Consider the following 19,091-nt stretch of genomic DNA (forward strand, 5'->3'; position numbering starts at 1 on the left):
CATCCCAGTTTTCTGAAGGAACTGGCTGATATGGTTGCCAAACCATTCTTCATCACATTTGAAAAGTCATGGGTGTCAAGTGAAGTCCCTGGTGACTGGAAAAAGGGAAACATTACTCCCATTTTCAAGAAAGGAAGAGAGGAACTACAGGCTGGTGAGACTCACCTCTGTGCTTGGGAAGATCCTACTGGAAGTTATGATAAGGCATGTACAAGGTGATCCAAGACGGGAAGCATGGCTTCACCAAGGGCAGATCATGCCTGACCAATCTGGTAGCTTTCAATGACGAAGTGATGGCATTGGTGAAGAAAGGAAGGGCAAATGATGTCATCTACCTGGACTCGTGCAAGACCTTTCACATGGTCCCACATCACGTCTTTACTACTGAATTGGAGAGATATAGATTTGAGGGCACACTCCATCTGCAGTACTGCATCCAGGTCTGGAGCCTTCAGTACAGGAGGGATTCGGAACTGTTGGAGTGGGTCCAGAAGAGGACCACAAAGATGCTCAGAGGGCTGGAGCACCTCTCCAGTGAAGAAAGGTTGAGGGAACTGGGGTTGTTTAGCTGTGAGAAGAGAAGGCTCCAGGGAAACCTCATTGCAGCCTTCCAGTACTTGAAGGGAGATTATGAACAGGAGGGAGACTGTCTTTTTACATTATTTGATTGTGACAGGGCAAAGGGAAATGGCTTTAAACTAAAGAAGGGAGATTTAGGTTAGATGTTAGGTGGAAATTCTTTACTCAGAGAATGGTGAGGTACTGGAACAGGCTGTCCAGAGAAGCTATGAATGCCCCATCCCAGGGGGTGTTCAAGACCAGGTTGGATGGGGGCCTGGGCAGCCTGATCTAGTGGGTGGCAACACTGCCCATGGCAGAAGAGTTAGAAATAGATGATCTTTAAGGTCCCTTCCAACCTAAGCCATTCAGTGATTTGTACTTAGACAGCATACCTGGTTCTTGTGCTTGTTATACCACTAGGACTAGGCACAGAGTCAGTTTCCAGCTGAAGTACTCTTCCTTAAATGATAATTTAAAAGCAAGACTGCATTTAGAGTAGCCTGCAGTCCTCTGTGATATGTGATCACAGGCTTTTGAACAAAGAAAGATACACCATCACAGCTGTCTCCTTGACTATCCTTTCCTTTTCTTCCCTTGCATGCACTCTTTTTTCAGACTCAAACTTGTAAACACAAAAAGCATCAATACACACTCCTTAGGCAAATACAAGTTCTTTTATGTAATAACCTTTCCTAGACCTTTATAGTTATACCTGAACTTACCCATATACAATAAGACTCAGGCAAATACATGTAGATAAAGCATACTGAGTGGCAGCATATATAATATAAATCAGAGTTAAAAAAGATATTGATGTAAATACTATAGTGCAGAAATAAAACCTTTGTCAGACAATGTCCCTAACTGTGTTTCTTTGCTGTCTTACTTGGAAGATCCTAACAGTACAGACTGAAACAGAAGTTGTCAGGCTCTCTCCTTCAAAGTCCTCTGCACTACAAGATATTGCCCTCCTATCTAGTCAGATTCAGTGACTGTGGTAAGGGAGAGAATGGGCGAGTGAGAGAGACGCTTTCTGCATCTATTTACATTCAGATGGGATCAAGCATATCATGGAATGGTACCTTAAACACAGCCCTAAAACCCACGGTAGGGACAGTATCAGGAGAGAATCCCCAAGACATCTCAACAACTCTGACAATGTAAGAGGTTTTAGCATGATCTGACAGTGTTCTGAATCACAAACTGGCTATACCTGCCCCAAAACAGGCTTGAGATGTTTGGTTGCACAACAGACTTCAAATGGATTGGAAAAGGAAATCCAGTATTTTGTGTCGAAAAATTTTTTGATCTAAATACATTTTTAACAAAATCCAAAATATTTTACCCTTCTTATCTGCAAATAACCCTGTGAAACTGAACTGTTCTGAACTTATGCTGATTTAAACAAGTTTTTATGGAAGTTTCTGTCACCATTCTACTTTTTACAAGTTATATTGCTAACTTTTTTTCCTATCCTTATTTATGCAGCTTTTCTACAGCATATTTGCTCTTCGCACTCACATTTTTGTTATTGAAAATGCATGCATTTCACCTTTAAAATTCTTTCAAAGATGAATGTTATTTGCTTGCTAAAGATTGAAAGTCAAACTATGCAGGCCTTTTCCTCCAGATGGGTGAGTTTTGTCCTAGACATATTCAGCAGCTCACAACGTTTCAGGACGCTCTCAGAAGAAAAAAAATTAGAACTCAGTGTTGCTTGTTCCTGGCTCTGCTATTGACTTGCTGTATGACCTTGGGCAAGCAACCTCTCAACTGTCCACCTGTAAAACAGACAAGACTACATACCTGCCTTCTTGGTTTATTCTGAGCTTTAATGTTTATGAAGTGCTATGAGACACTCTGGGAAGTGCTACAAAGTGAAAAGGGTTATCAATCATCATCAGTAAAACACAAGCTGCTGAAATACAGTGAAATCTGCCTTCTCATGGGACATGTTCGATCTTGAGCTGCATTCTGTACAGTATTCGTAATCTTAGAAGTGTCTCAATGCTGCGTAGCATAAGAAAGGATAAATATCCCTAAGCATTCCAAGAGACTACTAGAAAATATTTCTGGTTTGAAGATGTGAAGCCTGTTGTAAAGTATATGTTTCTTTTCTAAATACCTACTTGTTTTCCATAAAAAGAAAAAAGCCATTTTTGAGAAAGGATTCCTAAATTACTTAAATAGGTAGACATTAGCTGAAAGCAGCACTAAACATCAATTTAAATACTTGGCTCTCAATTTTCATTTCATTCATAATGTACTAGGTAAAATATACTAAAATAATTACTTGGTTATTACTCATGAATTTCAGTGCAGTAGCTGAGACAATGTAGATAAATAAGATGATTAATTGAAACAGAATGAATCACAACAAAATATGTTGTTGTATAAGGTATGATTAACTCCACAGTGATTCATATCATTTCAAGTAACAGGGCTTTTATCAATGATGGCTACAAGGTTGGGAAATGATTTAAAAGCATTTCATCTTAGAGAGCCACTGCAGTTCACAAGGTAGGTGGGGAGAGAAGAGGGAGGAAGAAGCAGATTCAATGTCTGCAACTGAAATAGCCACAGGCTATTTCAGCATCCGTCCCACAGCATATCTTTACGGCATGCCACTGACATTATCAACCTTCCTTGTGCTAGAGGCCCTCTCATTTTTCACTTGGCCACATTTTATTAGATATTCCAGTATTGAGAAAGTTAATTCTGTGAATTAAGCAGCAATATTAAAATGCCACACCTTTCCTCTAATTGAAAATGCATTATCTACACCAGGAAATAAGTATGAAGATTCTACAAAGACGCCAAAGAAAAGTAACATTTATTTTTCCTCCACTCAAAATTATAATTCTTAATTCCCAGTCTCCTTCCAAAGCCTTTGCAGCAGTCTTAAATATAAGATTTATAAAAAGAAATTGCCATCTGTTTACAGCAGTTTAGAAAAGCAAACACAAGCAGCAGTTGACCTTAAAAACCTCTACCTGCTAGAACAGAAGAGAAGATGAGCTGTCTCTTTACAATTTTTTTCCCTATGTGTATTTAATAAACTGGGTCAGAACACCTGACTATGGTTTTTAATGTAACTGCAAACTCCCTGTAAGGGAACACGCAAGTCTCACTTTCACACTCAGCCTATGAAATGAAGATAATCACCCTCACCAGTGGGGAAAGTTTCTGAAAACCTTTGGAAAATGAAAAATACTGACATATAAATTGGAATGTAAAACACTGACACCCAACTTAATTCATTTAAGACATTATTTCTGAAAATTTAAATCAGAATGAAAAAAAGATTCAGAAAATGAATGTAAAGGTGGAATTTATAAGGAAGTTATCTTACAAAGAACTACTGAAAATAATCCCTCAATACCCATGAGTTCCTATAAGTTAAAGAATTAAGGTATCTTAAAGCTCTTTACATGCAAGCAAGTTAACTGTGCAATAAAATGAGCCTCCTCGAGACACTCAGTTTCAATCCAAACACAATTTAGTGTTTGTCTTCTACTAATAATTTCATATATTCAGAAGTAATTTTGAATGCTTACCTGAAATTAATTACAAAAACAGTTTTGTTAGATTCGTGGCATGACCAGCCATCATTTGCTATATCCCTATTCTTCTTGATAGGGAAGAACAGATTGAAACATTTGCCTCCCTTCCCTCATTCATCAAAAGTCAAACTTCCTCCACACATCAAATTATACCTGACACCTGATTTTCTCCTATTTCTTATCTCTTAATCATTTCCTTGGAAACAGACAATTCACCAGTGTGAAAAGGCATGCAGTAAGGGTGGGAAATGATCTGCGAGGTGTATGAACAGAAGCAATTAGACTGGTGTAAATTCAGATCAATTCAATTACACCATTATGAACGTACATCACTTTACAGAGAATCACCATGTGGCTTGTTCACCTTATGGAGGCTATTAAAACTCATTCTTGTAAGCTGTGGGCAGATTCCTAAGCCAATCTGGTCCAGGGTGATAATCCAGCCAAGTTTATATGCAGGACTGAGGTTTGTCCAAGTGTCATATCTTAACATTATATACCAAAGTATGTGCAGTGAAAAGTGCTTGCAAATGTGTTATAGATTACAGGAAAGGAATAGACAAATTTGCTTGGAAACTGTCGTTTAGGTGTAAACCCTAGTGCACTGAAGACCATTTTATGGTAGAAAATTGCATTCACTCCTGCAGTTAAGATAAGCACAAAACTACATGCTGATTGCAAGATCAAAATCAGGAGAACATTGATCATTGTTACCAGTTTAAAACTTTAAGAAACTTTATCAGCTTTAATGACTATTATCAGCCACTAAAGAGATTCCATGTCATTAAGGAGATGTCTTTATAAAAGCTCATAAAGGTTCATAAAGACTGTATTTAAACAACATGTTTTTGTGGGAATGTTTATGCTAGTATTTGATACATCACTTGAAAGCATTTTAAATTGAGACTAAAAAAAAAGTACAATTTCACTATAACTGTAAGATGAAATGATGACAAGACCTGCTTGATATCTTACTGTAGGCAAAGGCACATGCTTTTTTAAAGCACAGGATTCGCAGCTCCAGAACCATTAATAAAGCTATTGTCACTGCTTGTCAAAGTATAAAGTCTTGCACCCAGCTTCGTCTCTTTTCAGCATGTTTGCTGTTGTACCAGCATCAATTTCCTGAAAGACCTACCAGAAGCATCTGTCTTTGCAGAACTTCACTTTACAGTCTTGAAATTGATTTGTTCAGTAAGTGTCTTTAGAAGCAGCAGTACATTATACATCAGAGAGGAAGATCTCATTTCCAAGATTTGTTCTATTAGTTTTCTTTATTATACCACTGCTTTAAAAAAATCCATTATTTTTGTTCTACCCTCCTTAGCTTTTACTGATTGTTGTGTACTATATAGTGCAAGTTATACTGATTGATTATGGTTTTCATTGTGAACCAGTAGATTTGAAGCTCAGCATGTCTATAATTCTGAAGTTTCTAAATTTAAAAATTTCTCAGTGATGTCCTGCCTATGTGAAGGAACAGAACCCAGAAGATTTTTACCACATCAGTATCTTAATAAACACTCTTCTCTGAGTCATGAATGACTGCCACATGCAGGGATGAATCATATGAAAGCTCTGTAGAGACCCTTGAATTCTGAAGACCTCCCTCCACAGAAAAGATACTGTGATCCAGCTGCATGTTCCAAAACATAGGCCTTTCCCTGTAGGAGCAGTTCGTTCCCTGAGGAGATGCTGCTCTCATCTTTGGGGGAGACGAGAAGTTGGAGTTCACCTTCCTGTGCCACTACTTATTTCTTTGGGCTCTCAGATGCAAATAAGGTAGGACAGCAGTGGTGCTTCCTGGGCTGACCCTGTTGCAAGTGCATCAGAGACAGCAAGTTTTGGCCCTAAGTGGAAAAGTGGAAAGAGGTCTAGGAAAGAAATACACGTGAATTTTGGCTCCTTAACTGGTAATTGCTGTGTAGGAAATATTGCACAGCTTTGTGTATGGATGTAATATTAAAAGCTTTCACTCCTTGGAACATTCTGCTGCTGAAAGTTACTTTCAGTTGTAAAATATGTATTGTAAGATGAGCTCTACAGAGGAATTAAGCAGCAACTTGTGACAAAGCAGTTACCACCAGGAGATAATTGACCTTATTCGAGAGTTAAGCATCCTGAGGCAAAGTAGAGTGTGCTTAATCCTGGCAGGTTAATTATCCAGTGATTACGGTAGCTTGGAAGGTATTATTGCTAAGAATCATTTGCAAAATGACACTATTAAAAAAAACCTTAATTTAATAAAAATTAAAAGCAATGACAATAATCAAGTTCTCCAGTCATGTATTGCTAGACTACAACTGCAGAATGGCCTTAATTGGTTAGCAGCAATGAACATGTAATTATTCCTATTCTGAATGTTCTGTACTAAATTTGTTACATGAAGTACAGTTAATAATATCAAAAATCCAAGGCAAGATGTTTGGCTAGCTATAAAAGGGATTTAAAACAGTGATCAAAACACCAGTGGTCATTGAGCTAGTGCTGGAACTGATACATGTACTGAGTTCCTACCACTGCACTCACTGCCTCGACTGCAGATAAGGGTATGCTGGCATTTACATTGTAAACTAGAACATTTATTTCAAGAGGTTTATAACTTGCCCATTTTAATTACCATCTGGCTGAAACTTGAAATAACCAATCTCCATTCAGATGTAAATTTTTAAGTAGAAGATATAATTTAAAATCACTTTGCCAATTGTTTTTAGTTTAGGAATAGCAGCAATTTGGAATCTTGCTGTTCTTGGATGTTTTTTGTATTACTCTAAAAAAAAAATAAACAGCTCAGTGCTTAACAATCAAATTGCATTGGTCTATAATGTAGTGTGAGGATAAACAGAGAGGAATAAAAATCACGTCTGAGACTATTGTTGTACTAATAAAATAACAACCACACCACTTAGGGTGTCTTACTTGTATGATAACTTATGTGCTTCTAGTACTAAACTAGCATAACTGATGGAAAACTGCAAAAAGCAGAAGGAAATCATAGTAAATGAGCAAAATCTTGTTGGTTAGCTGAAGAGGTTCTTTGCCCATCAAGGCAGGCATAAAGACAAAAAAGTTCTGAATGTACTTGCAAATGAAATGAATATAGAAACAATAAATAAAGAAGGAAGCTACCAGAAGGCAGAACATGTCAGAGTAAGCTTTTCTTCAGTTTTGCAACCCCTCTTTACCACAAACCATATGCAAAGAGTAGAAAGAATGACAATTACAAGATACAGCAGCTACTATAAACTGGATGTATACCATGCCAAGGGTGTGGTTTCAAGCTCTACAGAAAGACAAGAGAATAAACCACTGTGAATATAATGTCAACAACCCAAAAGCAGCAACAACCAGTTTATATAGTTGAAAGCAGAGACTAAAAGATGATCAGGATTTTCAACTCATTACAAAGTTCAAGTACACCACGTGCAAAAAGGAGCATAAAAGACTTGCACTCTGAAGTATTTGCATATAAGTCTAAAGATGATCACTTTAGTTTAAATAGTATCTTTTACCTGAAAGACACTAAAATGCTTCAGAAAATGTAGGGAATATTTGATGCTTTAACACACACAACAGTGCTACACAGTATTTTATGACAGCAGGTGAAAAATACCATAGCAAACTGAAATGGTAGGGGAAATTAAGGCAGTCTGAATATAAGTTCCAAAATTGGAATGTTGCCATAGTGGGCTATTGCTTATTAAGTATGCAAATATACAAATAGTACCAATCAACGTTTTATCTTCTGAAAAACAGCACCTTATGAACTCCTGTGATATGAATTTAATGAGGCAATGTTCATATAGAAGACCAGACATATTTAGTCCCAGAAGTTTCTCTGAAGCTTTGCCACCCAAGTATTGACAAAACTTGGTCTACTTAATTTGTGAAATCTGATTTTTTTTTTTAATTTATAATATACAGTTATTAAATCAGAACCCTCAGTATAGTCCTTGTGAGGATTGTATTGCAAAAAACAGAATAAAGCAAAAATTGGCAGTAACAGCAAATTGTCAAGAAAATACTGCTTGTTTTGTTAGCTACAGTTTAAGAAAGATTTCCTATCCTACTGCATTTAAAAACATTACAATTTCCTTCATTTTAAAAATACTTCTTTAAGTATTGTATCTGTAACAGTGTTAGGCCCTGATCCATAGACAACAATAGTAGAAAAATTGATTTATGTTGGTGGAACTCCCTGAGTCACAACCAGGAATAATCGCTGACAGGAATAAGTCACTTCTCCGTAATTTTCCAGTACTAACGCAGTTATCTTTGACAAGCCAACACTTCAATTAGGTATGCCACACTTTCCAAGATATATCTATCTATTAAACCATTTTGTGCCAAGAAAACTAATATTTAAGAGCACTTTCTGAAATGGAAAAAAAACCAAAATGATATCACTACAATGAGTGAAATCTGAATACAGTTTGCCTACTACCATGGACTTCTAGGCAAGATTTCATGCAAAATATTTATCAAATGTTGCATAGCAAAAATAAGCCTTAGACAGACTACCAATCTATTCACCACAAAAATCAGTGAGAGACTTCTTAACCAACTGACTGGTTTTTAGCTTTCTCTTTCAACTTCTCCCCAAAGAGTTTATTTAAAAACACAAATATTATCAAGAAAAGACACACGAGTATGAAAATGAGTAACAGCATTTCCACAATGGCCCTTCATATATTTTTTCCCCACAGAAATTTAACTGCAGGGCTGGTGCATCATGCATATGGGCATTTATTAGGAAGCAGCTAATATGTTGGAGATTTCCTCTTTTAATCTAGAGTAATTTCTTCACGTCTCCAGACTAAAACAAGGAAGTTGCAAATCTGACAGGTCAAGTTACATGTTTGGCGTCAACTAACATTTCACAGTCCTGTGATTATGGATTTCATTCTCCAGTGATATCTTAGATGGTCACTGTCTTTCTGTATAATAGAGGACTGGAAAGCAGGCTGATAGACACAAACAGGTAGGTGCAAGAAACACAAATAGTTTCATTAGACTCACCGTCTCATTTCCAAAAAGGACATCCACATAAGGCATGACTTTCATCATAGGCTCTTTGTAGAACTGACTAATAAACGGTGCAGAAAGATTCAAGCTGAAGATCTTGTTGTTTGCAGAAGCCTGAGTAGCCACTTTTAATACTGCTTCCGGTGACACCGTCAGGAAGAATCCCTGCAAGCATCCAAACAAAACAAAGATTTTTATTTACTTCAAATTAGGAACTGTATTAAGTATGCCTTTTCTAGAAGGTCAACACAATCCCACCTTTCTGTCCCATACAGACTACAAACAAAACCACACAACTATGGATAAAAACATTGACTTTATGTTAATGTATTAGGGAGGTGACAAAGAAGCTGCATATGCTGGGAAAGGAAAATATTCTCAAGTTAAAAACAACCCACTACCTCTGCCTTCTATGTAGTATACTTTCCCATGGCAATCAATACTAGAATTTGTATTTTGAAAGGTACTATAGTATAACTTTAAATGGCTCTCTTTGGAACAAGAGTCAATCAGACTGCACTGCTTAATTCCAGAGTCCAACAAGATGGCTTACGCACAGCTAAGAGAGTAATGAAATCCTTTTCCTGAAAGATTACTAACTTGTTTTTAATAAATGCTGAGTATGGTGTAATTGTTCTACAGGAGAAATCTATGGGTTTTCACATTTCTGCCCAGTATTTTTCATTTGTCTACAACCACCATGAAGGGATCCAGGCTTTTGCAGGAAGGGAGGCTGGGATGCTCTCACCACTGTGCCGACCTGCAGATCCTACACTCAGTCCACACAGAGGTGGACTCCACAGTCTCAGTGGGACATTCAGCTACAACCACTATGCTCAGTCTCTTAAAAATGGCACAGTGTAGTCTATCATTCCCTGTGAAAGTACTGATCTTCATTCTTTAATAGTAATATTTGAAGCCTGTGGTGTTCGCATTCCTTTCCCCTACCATTACTTTCCATCCTAAACACTATATCTGTGCTGTAGACACTAGTTAAATTCATTATTTTTTGTGATTAGACAGCTTTCACATCCATCTGCCTGCAGTATTTATGCGAAGATAAGTAGGTGGGAATATCATGTTTAATGTAACTCGATATCTGGGAATAACTTGGTTTCACATGGAAGGAAGCAATCCTCTAACCTACTTGTAACCTATGGTGGGGAACCTGCTCTAGCAAGGGGGGTTGGACTAGATCTCCAGAGGTCCCTTCCAACTACTATGGTTCTGTGATTCTGTGAACTGATTTCAAAGCTCTGTGAATTACAGTAATTTTCAAGTAAAAGCAGCAATTGTTAAATTTGAGGCCAGAGATAATGTCTGAGGCACAGAAACAAAAAACACTGGGGGGGTGGGGGGGGGAGGCTGTCAGATAAATAAAACCCCATCTCACTTCTACCTGTAGCATTGTGAAATGCTAAAACGTACAACAGCGAAACAATCTTATTTTCCCTTTTTTATACATATTATTCTATCTTTGAATTACAGAACATACATATTTTTCTCCTGTGTAACTTCAACTAACAGATCATCTTAGGTATTGTACTTGCTGGAAGAATAATATAACGAGAAGCCTATAGATTAAAGACTACTTAGAAAGTCTCCTATTTCTTTTTCCCTGCTCCATGCTCTCCAGTCTAGGAAATGCACTTTCAAAATCTGGGCATGACTCGCTACATGACAATAAAGTCCAAAGGGCATAAGAATGCTTTGCTTCTTGCGGAGTTACTCACTACCTTGAACGACTGGAAGCCTGTAAACATCCAAGCTTCTTTGCTATTTTTACATTCCGAAGAGTTAAAATGAACAGTTTATATAACATCTTGTCTCCATAGCGATCTCTACCATCTTTTATTTTTTCATTTAATGAACAGAGTTGGACTTTTTAAAAACTGTTCCAAACACAAAACAAACCCTTTCAAGGTTCACATGTTGCCAGCTGTGGATAAATCACAGATTGCTATACAGTGGTCTGTGTAAATAGTAACCTGGTCAAATAATTAGGCTTCTTACCAATTTTCAGATGAAAACTGCGTCTGAACTAAAATACATCTGATTATAATTTAAGGTACTGAACACTATCCCTGTGAGATCTAACTCAGGCCTGCGTCCAACTCCTTTTTCCTTTGGAAAGGCAACATAAAAGTACTGAAATGCAGATAGTAGAGCTTGCTTTTCAGATCCTACAAAGCAAAGGGATAGAACTCTCTAAAAGCTACAGCTCGGTCTTCTGGGTTTCCTAAAACTCACTTCTGCCATTTAATTTCATTCTTCCAAGAGCTTTTGCTTTTATATTTTAAGTATTATCCAATATTAAAATATGTAAAACTTAAGAATTATGTGTATCAGAACTCTTGTTACAACTTTGCTAAGTGTAACGGTTCTCTGCAAATAAAAGTTGCAGTAATAAAACAAAGTAAGTTGTTGCAGAATAATTCACACAGAGTAATTTATAGAGTAGGAAAGAAATATATAAAATCTGAACTGACCTGGGTGTAAAGATAGCTAATTAGATACTCCCCTCATCACCTGCAAATATTTAAATGGAGCATGACTATTTTCAGGGGAATGCCAATTGCAGCTATGGCCACTACTGTCACTGGACCTCAGAAAGATAAGCCACAGAACACTTGTGCAGCATGCTACAGTTTTGAACAGGAATGAACTCCTCCAAAATAAGGAGGGTTTCTTATCTGAGATTCACAACGAAGAAAAAATCACTTCATATTATCCTTAGCAGCACAGCCCTCATGGTCTCACAGCTGCCACTGCTCTTTGGCCAGTGAGAGGTATCCATAGGAGCATGTCAGTCAGCTGCTCCCACCTACTCCAGCAATTAACTGCTAGTCAGCATCAGCTTTGAGTGTGAGAGTAACTATGTCCAGGTATTGCTTCTGGGACAGGATGGTGAAGTTTTCAGATGTCAAATAAGGACAGTTTATAAGGTGGAGGAATATGGGCTGGGAACCAATAGTGATTTAAACCTTTGCTTAATTTCTTAAGCTCCTCTTATGTTGTTTATTTTTTGTGTTAGTGCTCTTTTGTTTTGTTTTTCTAACAGCAGTACCAGAGATTTCCCTGGGGCAAACTGTTGGGAAGTACATATGCTCTCATCTCGCAGTAACATTTATGGATTCTTTACTGATATAGTTGCAAGTCTCCCAAAATACACGATAAAGACCACTAAGGTAGATTATTTAGTATTGCACTAGTAAGAAGTCCTATTCCCACTGACAAGTAGATTAAGAGGATGCTCAAAAACCACACTGTATCCATCTACACAATCTACTCCTGAGAGTTTTCGGAACCTTTTTACCCTCAAAAACTGTTCTGAAACAGTTACCACAAAAATGTTTGTAAGCAAAAGATGAGTCACTTGGTTAATATACAGAAACTTCAATAGCCACGGTAGCTATGAAAATCTCGGTTAGATTCATGGTAGAAATGAAATTCTTGTGCACATGTTTGTTTGCAAAAGAATGCAGTACATACAATGACTTACGATAATTAGACAGCGCAGTCAAAAGAAAGTAAAAGGGAACAATATTGTACTACAAAAACCTATTAAACATTAAAGGCTATCAGACATTCTTGCAGCACTGCGTTCCTTTGGCAAGCACTGATTGAGGCTGAGTACACCAGATGCTGCTGGATCATGATGTGCCACTATTTTCTGATTCTCCAAATGCACTGAGCCTTTTTTCCGTGCCAGGAGGAAGGTACCATAGTACCACAAGTCAGAAAGCAAAGCTGAACTAATATACATAGCAGGAAAATAAGGTGATGTACTGAATTATTTATATGCATGTTTGTATCTACACAAACACAAAACACAAATATACTTTTGTCCCCCACTGTAGGCAGAACTTCTGTTTAAATACAGTTCTTTGGTGGAGAAAAATGTTTTCTTTGTGGGAAGAAGAGAAACAAAAAAGAAGAAATAAGAAGAACACATCTGTGAGCTGCAGACACACGGCCACGGGAGATACAGTGGCTTGTTTATAACTTATGAGATTTTACAATGCAGTATTAAGATGTGCATGACAGCAGTAGACAAAGTCAAGAGAGAATATGAAATTATTGTGCTTTTGCAATATTCTACGATTCTTTGATGCACCTTTTAAAATATGCCCAGATACTTCATGCGTGGGACAGTTCTTTATGATCAAGTGGGTTTTTTCCACAGTTAATAGAATTGTTTAAAGAATTTGGTGTGTTTACACACAGGCAGCATCCTTGCATCTCTCTTTATCACATGCAAACCTGTTTCTTTCAACCTACACTGTGCTCACATAGCACTAGCAATAGCAGGCACGAGAGCAGCAAATGAAGGGTGTCAGAAGTATCGGCAGCACAGAATCAGAGTGCTGAAGTATCTCATGAGGCCAGCACTACCCTGGCTTTGGCAAAAGTATTTCTGAATAATGTGTTCTGTCCAAACAGAGCGGTCTTGCCATCATTTGTTCACATGAAAAAAAACACACTTGCAGTGAATTCATCTGGATTAGGTACATACAATCTTTGCACAATGAGGATCAATTCTATCTTTAATCAACGAATACTTTCCTTAAGTTTCTTTACGTTTAGACAAATCCAGACTGAGATGATAACCAACAGCTTTGCATTTCTGGATTTATTATTAATACCACAGAAACAACATTTGCAGAAGTTCAAATAGAGATGATAATAAAAAATGAGATTGCTCTCAAACCTACCACACACTAAAATGCTTCCATTTGCCCTCTGTTCTTTGTAGCTCTTACTGTCTCCTTGCCATTCCCATTTTCAGAGCAGTTTACAAGAAAATGACTTTATGAGTGACTGGACTTTGAACTGTGGTATTCTGAACTGGTATTTTGAAATACCATTTGGTAACAATGTAAAATCAATAAATCCTAAGTGTGAATCAAAATATTTAACTTTCAGATATATATACAACAGTCTGTCGCCATTAAGGGTGAATTATATTCTGGCAACATGAAAAGAACACATCACTTAATCTATGTTTTTATGGCAAGGACTTACATAAAAATGCAGTTATGATGACATCACATGCTCATCCATTTAAAGGGAGGAATTTTTCAGGCAGTGATATTTTGACAGTTCTGCAGTGACAGTCCTGATAAATACCATGATTCATTAAAGCCCTGCAGAAGCCATCTAGCTTCAAGCATGCCAGGACTTCCAGTAAAATCAGCGAGACTGCTCATGTGCCAGAAGAGCGTGCTCTGCTAAACTGAAGACATAACCACGTCAGAGCTTTGGAGCTGGCTAAGTTTCACCTATTCTGTACACAAGGAAAACCTGAAAAAACTTATGCACACACTTGTGCATAAGAGACTTTTCCTCTGCTCTGTCACCAGCTTTGTCTGTTGCAGCCAAGCAGAACCACCAGGGCTTGGAAGGAGAAAAGATGAAACACGCAGCAGTTCTGGGGTTGGGGAATGAACCTTGGGGTAACTGCTCCAGATAGAATGAGTTACACAAGGTTTCCACGTGCCTTTACAACCAGAGGAGACCAAAATACCTATGCCTTCTGAGCTCTGAGCTGCATGGAGCCCAGATTGGGTGCAGTCCATATCCTACCCACTGTGATACAGGACAATGAGACTACCCTTCCTTTAGAATAGGAAACTAAAGAACCAAACCTCTTCACAGTATTTCCATGAGTTTAAATGAGTAGAGAACAATACATAAAACTGTATCTTTAACAGTGAAATATCTGGCCACAGCACTCTCAAATCAGCTGGCTTACTAACTCCTTTTTTCTGACTTTTGAGCATTTATATGCAACTGCCTGAAATCATTAAAGTACTTTTCTTCCTGAGATATGACAGAACAGTATCAAATGACAGAGATACTAAAATACTCCTGATGCTAAAAAGCTCCAGAAATAGTAATACTATAACACCCACACAAATCAAATAAACACCACACCTTTTCCTAATGAAGGTGCTTGTACTTTAATTTTTTACTTCCTCTAAGAAAGACAAAACCGACATATAAGTTGGGTAATGTTCAGTCTGTAAATTAGTTAAATATATAGAAGCTATTTTCATCTATGTATCTCTTCTTCACGTAATAGGTTGCTTAGGAGTTTAGTAAGTCCCTGCATGTTACTGATTACATTTTCAAATTGTACTGTATCTTGGTCAGCAAGTAGTTACTCAGTGAAACAAAACCCACTGCTCTTTGCCTAGTTTGTACTGGAGATGGTTCTTGGAAATCAGAAAGCTCGGATGGCAAGAATGCAACAATTTCTCTGAGTAATTGTTTTGCCTTGTTCCTGTATGCATTGTTTATTTTCATTAAAGTATTGCTTTATAACTGGAAAATGACTAAGCTGTAAACTATTGTTTTATCATTCTGAGTGGTCAAAGTTTCTGTTTTTGATAAAAGCCAAGTTTCAAACAGTTTTCAGTAACATAGGAAAAAACCTAACTGTCAGTAACTGTGCTTATATTGACCGTGACATTTTCCTCTATGATGGTGCCAACGTGTCAGAAGGAGAGGATTGCTCTCAGAATTGAACAGCTTCTTTGTTGCTGACACGAACTCTGATTGCTGCCATATTAGTATCTATCAGATTACAACAGTAGCAGAAAAACTCCAATATTTGGCATTGCATATTAAAGAAAATAATTATTTTACATTTACACCAGCAGTTTCTTTTAAATTTTAAACAATTTGGAAATATTTTTCCATTCTGATTACTAGCAATTAAATCAAGCATTCTCTAGAAAGTTCTTCCAAGCCATACTTAGAATAAAATAATTGTGTGACTTTACTATGAGAAGAGTACTTGCAGAACATATGGATGAGAACCTAAATATTGAGGTGTAGATACATGCATGCATGAGAGAGCAGTAATATACCTAGTTTTGGTATAGGACAACGTTATCCCAAATAACAAATTCTCACATTTCCCTGGAAACTGCAAAGTTACTTGAACTCATTTTAGGTAGATGAATTAATCTCTTAAAATGATGGTTGGATATAGTTCCCTGAAGCCTGCCTCTCTGTGAGGAAGCAAAAAATCTCTCTATTCTCTCCACATTCCAGCACAGTTTTATGTGAGTATATTAAGCTCAGGGAGTGACATGTGTTGCCATACATGCTTAATTTCTAGCATATTTTGGGGGGAGCCATTAATGAAACATTATCTGAGAAACAGGAGTCTGGATTTTTTTATTCTTTTCAGTAAGTAACTCAACCTTTTTTGTCTTTGTTTACCCTACAAAATAGTTATAATGATAAATACACTTCCATTGGCAGAACCAGTGGGAGGTTTAATTACTTAACATTACCGAAATGATTGAAATTCTATGTTGAAAGGTATTATAAAGTACAGGGTATTAACATCAATAAAATATAAGCTGCAAATCAAACAAGCTATGATCAAGAATAAGCCACTTTTCTTCTTTTCTCCCACTATTCTCAAAACACTTTGCTGCACTTTTTCTTCATTGAAAAACAATTGAACCCTCACTGAGAAAACACCGTGTTGCCAAATATTTGTTAATTGTTGACTAATTAGAGGAATTGTTTTTTTCACCTTTCCTCCTAAAACAACTCTGTATTAAAATTAGCAATGCTTAATTCATCTATAAACAAAATGGTAATGTTGTGTTTAGACTAAAAATTAGGATCAAACACACTAATTATTGTTTAATGAAAAAATAACAAGTCTTAACATTGACATTTATATTATTTATGACATTTGTAAGAAAGAAGTAATTGATTTTTCAATCCCAATTTCCACAATTTTGTGCACAATTCTGCAGTCGGAGTCCCCATCCTGGCAAACAGGCATTTCAGGAAGTAAAGAAAAGGTGTGGCAAATTTCAGCTCTTGGTGGCTGTGCATCATGTGCTTTTATGTGTATGGCTTGTCATATTAATATAATTTGGTGTCTCATTAATTATGTAAACATTAACCATATGTTGAATTCATTCAAGTTTGGTGTGTACATAATATTTACAGTATATTAGTAAATTGAGAGAATCTATGTAACTACAAATGCATAGAGTTTTTAATTCTCTAGACAGTTAATCCCCAGTTCGAGAGCTCTGTAAACAAACATATAGAGAAACCTACTTCTTGCTTATTCAAATAATCTTGAACAAGAAGAGAAAAAATATGAGTATCTTTTAAAGTAAACACACTTATAGCAGCACAGTGGTTTATATAAGAACAGGTAAAACTGTCAGACTGAAATAATGACCAATCACGACTGTATTAGCAGATAATAGCTATCAGCTGCTGTAAAAATGCAAAAAAAGTCCTGTGGAGAACATTCCAACGTGGTGCATTAGCACTGCTTCCCTCAGAATTTTGTCTGTAAGGTTCCATGCCGTGAAAACCATAAAAATACTTATCCTGTGTACATGCAAGAGATATTTTGGTTCTGTGAGTCTGCACACCAATACTGTGACTCTTGGAGTGGAGGGGGAAACTGATTTGGGCTTGCTCTGCTGTATTTATAAATCCTAGCTCCCCTGCTAACAAGAAGAGGAAAGAACCCCTCAGCCACTTCCCGCTCCACACCAGCACACACTGCTGTGTCTGTGCCCTCTGCATTCACATTCCCAGATGATTCAGAGGAATGATGACTGTTATGCAATATAAACAAATACAGCACCGAGTCAAATGCCATGAAAAATAAGCCAATGCCAGCATGACTTCTATACCTTATGAATTTCCCTGTCAACAACACGGCCATGCTATGAAAGGTTTTACCCAAAATCAGGTTAGAAAACAGATACAAGATGTAAAAAAAAAATATAGGAGTGTTTTTCCCTAAGCACTCATACTGAAACACTTAGGCAGAAACCTTTCTTCCCTCCCCCCAGCTACCTTTGAGATCTTGTAAATTATAAGAACATAGCAGCACGGGGATTAAATATTAATCAAAGTCATTACCATTATCGTTAGAACATATTTCAAGAGCCCCAAAGAAAGAGCATATTATTTCACTAATAAAGATCATATCATCAGAAAGACTACACTGATACAGTTGCATGGTCGGTAGGAAGAAGGGAAAAAAGAAATGATCAAGAGGTAACTAAAGATTTCAGAAGCTTATTGCACTACTGCAAGGCTACGTCATCTGCTAAGTGAGTCTGTTTAAACAAAGCAGCCTCACAACTGGCAAAGCAGAACTCTATGCAGAACCACAGATGTACATAATGCAGTTATAAAACATAATTTTGGTGGGGAAAACAACGATAAAGAATACAACCGGTGTTCTAAACTCTATAAACTCTATCTGTAAAAATATGGAATGGCTCTAATGCTCTGGGGCAGATCTGAATTCATCTGTGTGTGATGTGGCGACCCCAACCACCACCACTAGACTTGGAGCTACTGTCTCTTATAAGGAGACTAACTCTTCATGAAAATGATGATATCACAGAATCAGAATCACAGAATGGCCTGGGTTGAAAGGGACCTCAAGGATCATGAAGCTCCAAACCCCCTGCCAGGCAGGGCCACCAACCTCCCCATTTACTAGACCAGGTTGCCCAGGGCCCCATCCAACCTGGCCTTGAATACCTCCAGGGACGGGGCATCCACAACGTCTCTGGGCAGCCCGTTCCAGCATCTCACCACTGTCATAGTAAAGAACTTCCCCCTAACATCCAACCTAAATCTCCCCTCTTTCAAGTTAAAACCGTTCCCCCTTGTCCTGCTGTTATCTACCCTTTCAAAGTGTTTACTCCCTTCCTGTCTGTAGGCTCCCTTCAGGTACTGAAAGGCTGCAACGAGGTCACCCTGCAGCCTTCTCTTCTCTGGGCCTAACAGGCCCAGCTCCCTCAGCCTGTCTTCATAGGAGAGGTGCTCCAGCCCTCTGATCATCTTCGTGGCCCTCCTCTGGACCCTCTCCAACAGCTCTCTGTCTTTCTTGTACTGAGGGCTCCATACCTGGACACAGTACTCCAG

General features: G+C 37.6%; 1 protein-coding gene across 7 annotated transcripts in view; it reads right to left on the reverse strand.

Moving 5' to 3' along the window:
* The window catches only part of ADK (adenosine kinase), a 279,755-nt gene that overhangs the window by 75,010 nt on the left and 185,654 nt on the right, over positions 1 to 19,091 (reverse strand). For all 7 annotated transcript variants that reach the window (XR_005860619.2, XR_005860620.2, XM_025151570.3 and 4 more), the window contains exon 7: positions 9,144 to 9,314. Coding sequence is in view for 5 of the 7 variants with exons in the window: in XM_025151570.3 (XP_025007338.1) it covers positions 9,144 to 9,314 (171 nt within the window). In the remaining 2 variants the exon portion in view is untranslated. The remainder of the gene's footprint in view (positions 1 to 9,143; positions 9,315 to 19,091) is intronic.

The sequence above is a fragment of the Gallus gallus genome, chromosome 6 (genome assembly GCF_016699485.2).
Source record: "Gallus gallus isolate bGalGal1 chromosome 6, bGalGal1.mat.broiler.GRCg7b, whole genome shotgun sequence".
Taxonomy (NCBI): domain Eukaryota; kingdom Metazoa; phylum Chordata; class Aves; order Galliformes; family Phasianidae; genus Gallus; species Gallus gallus.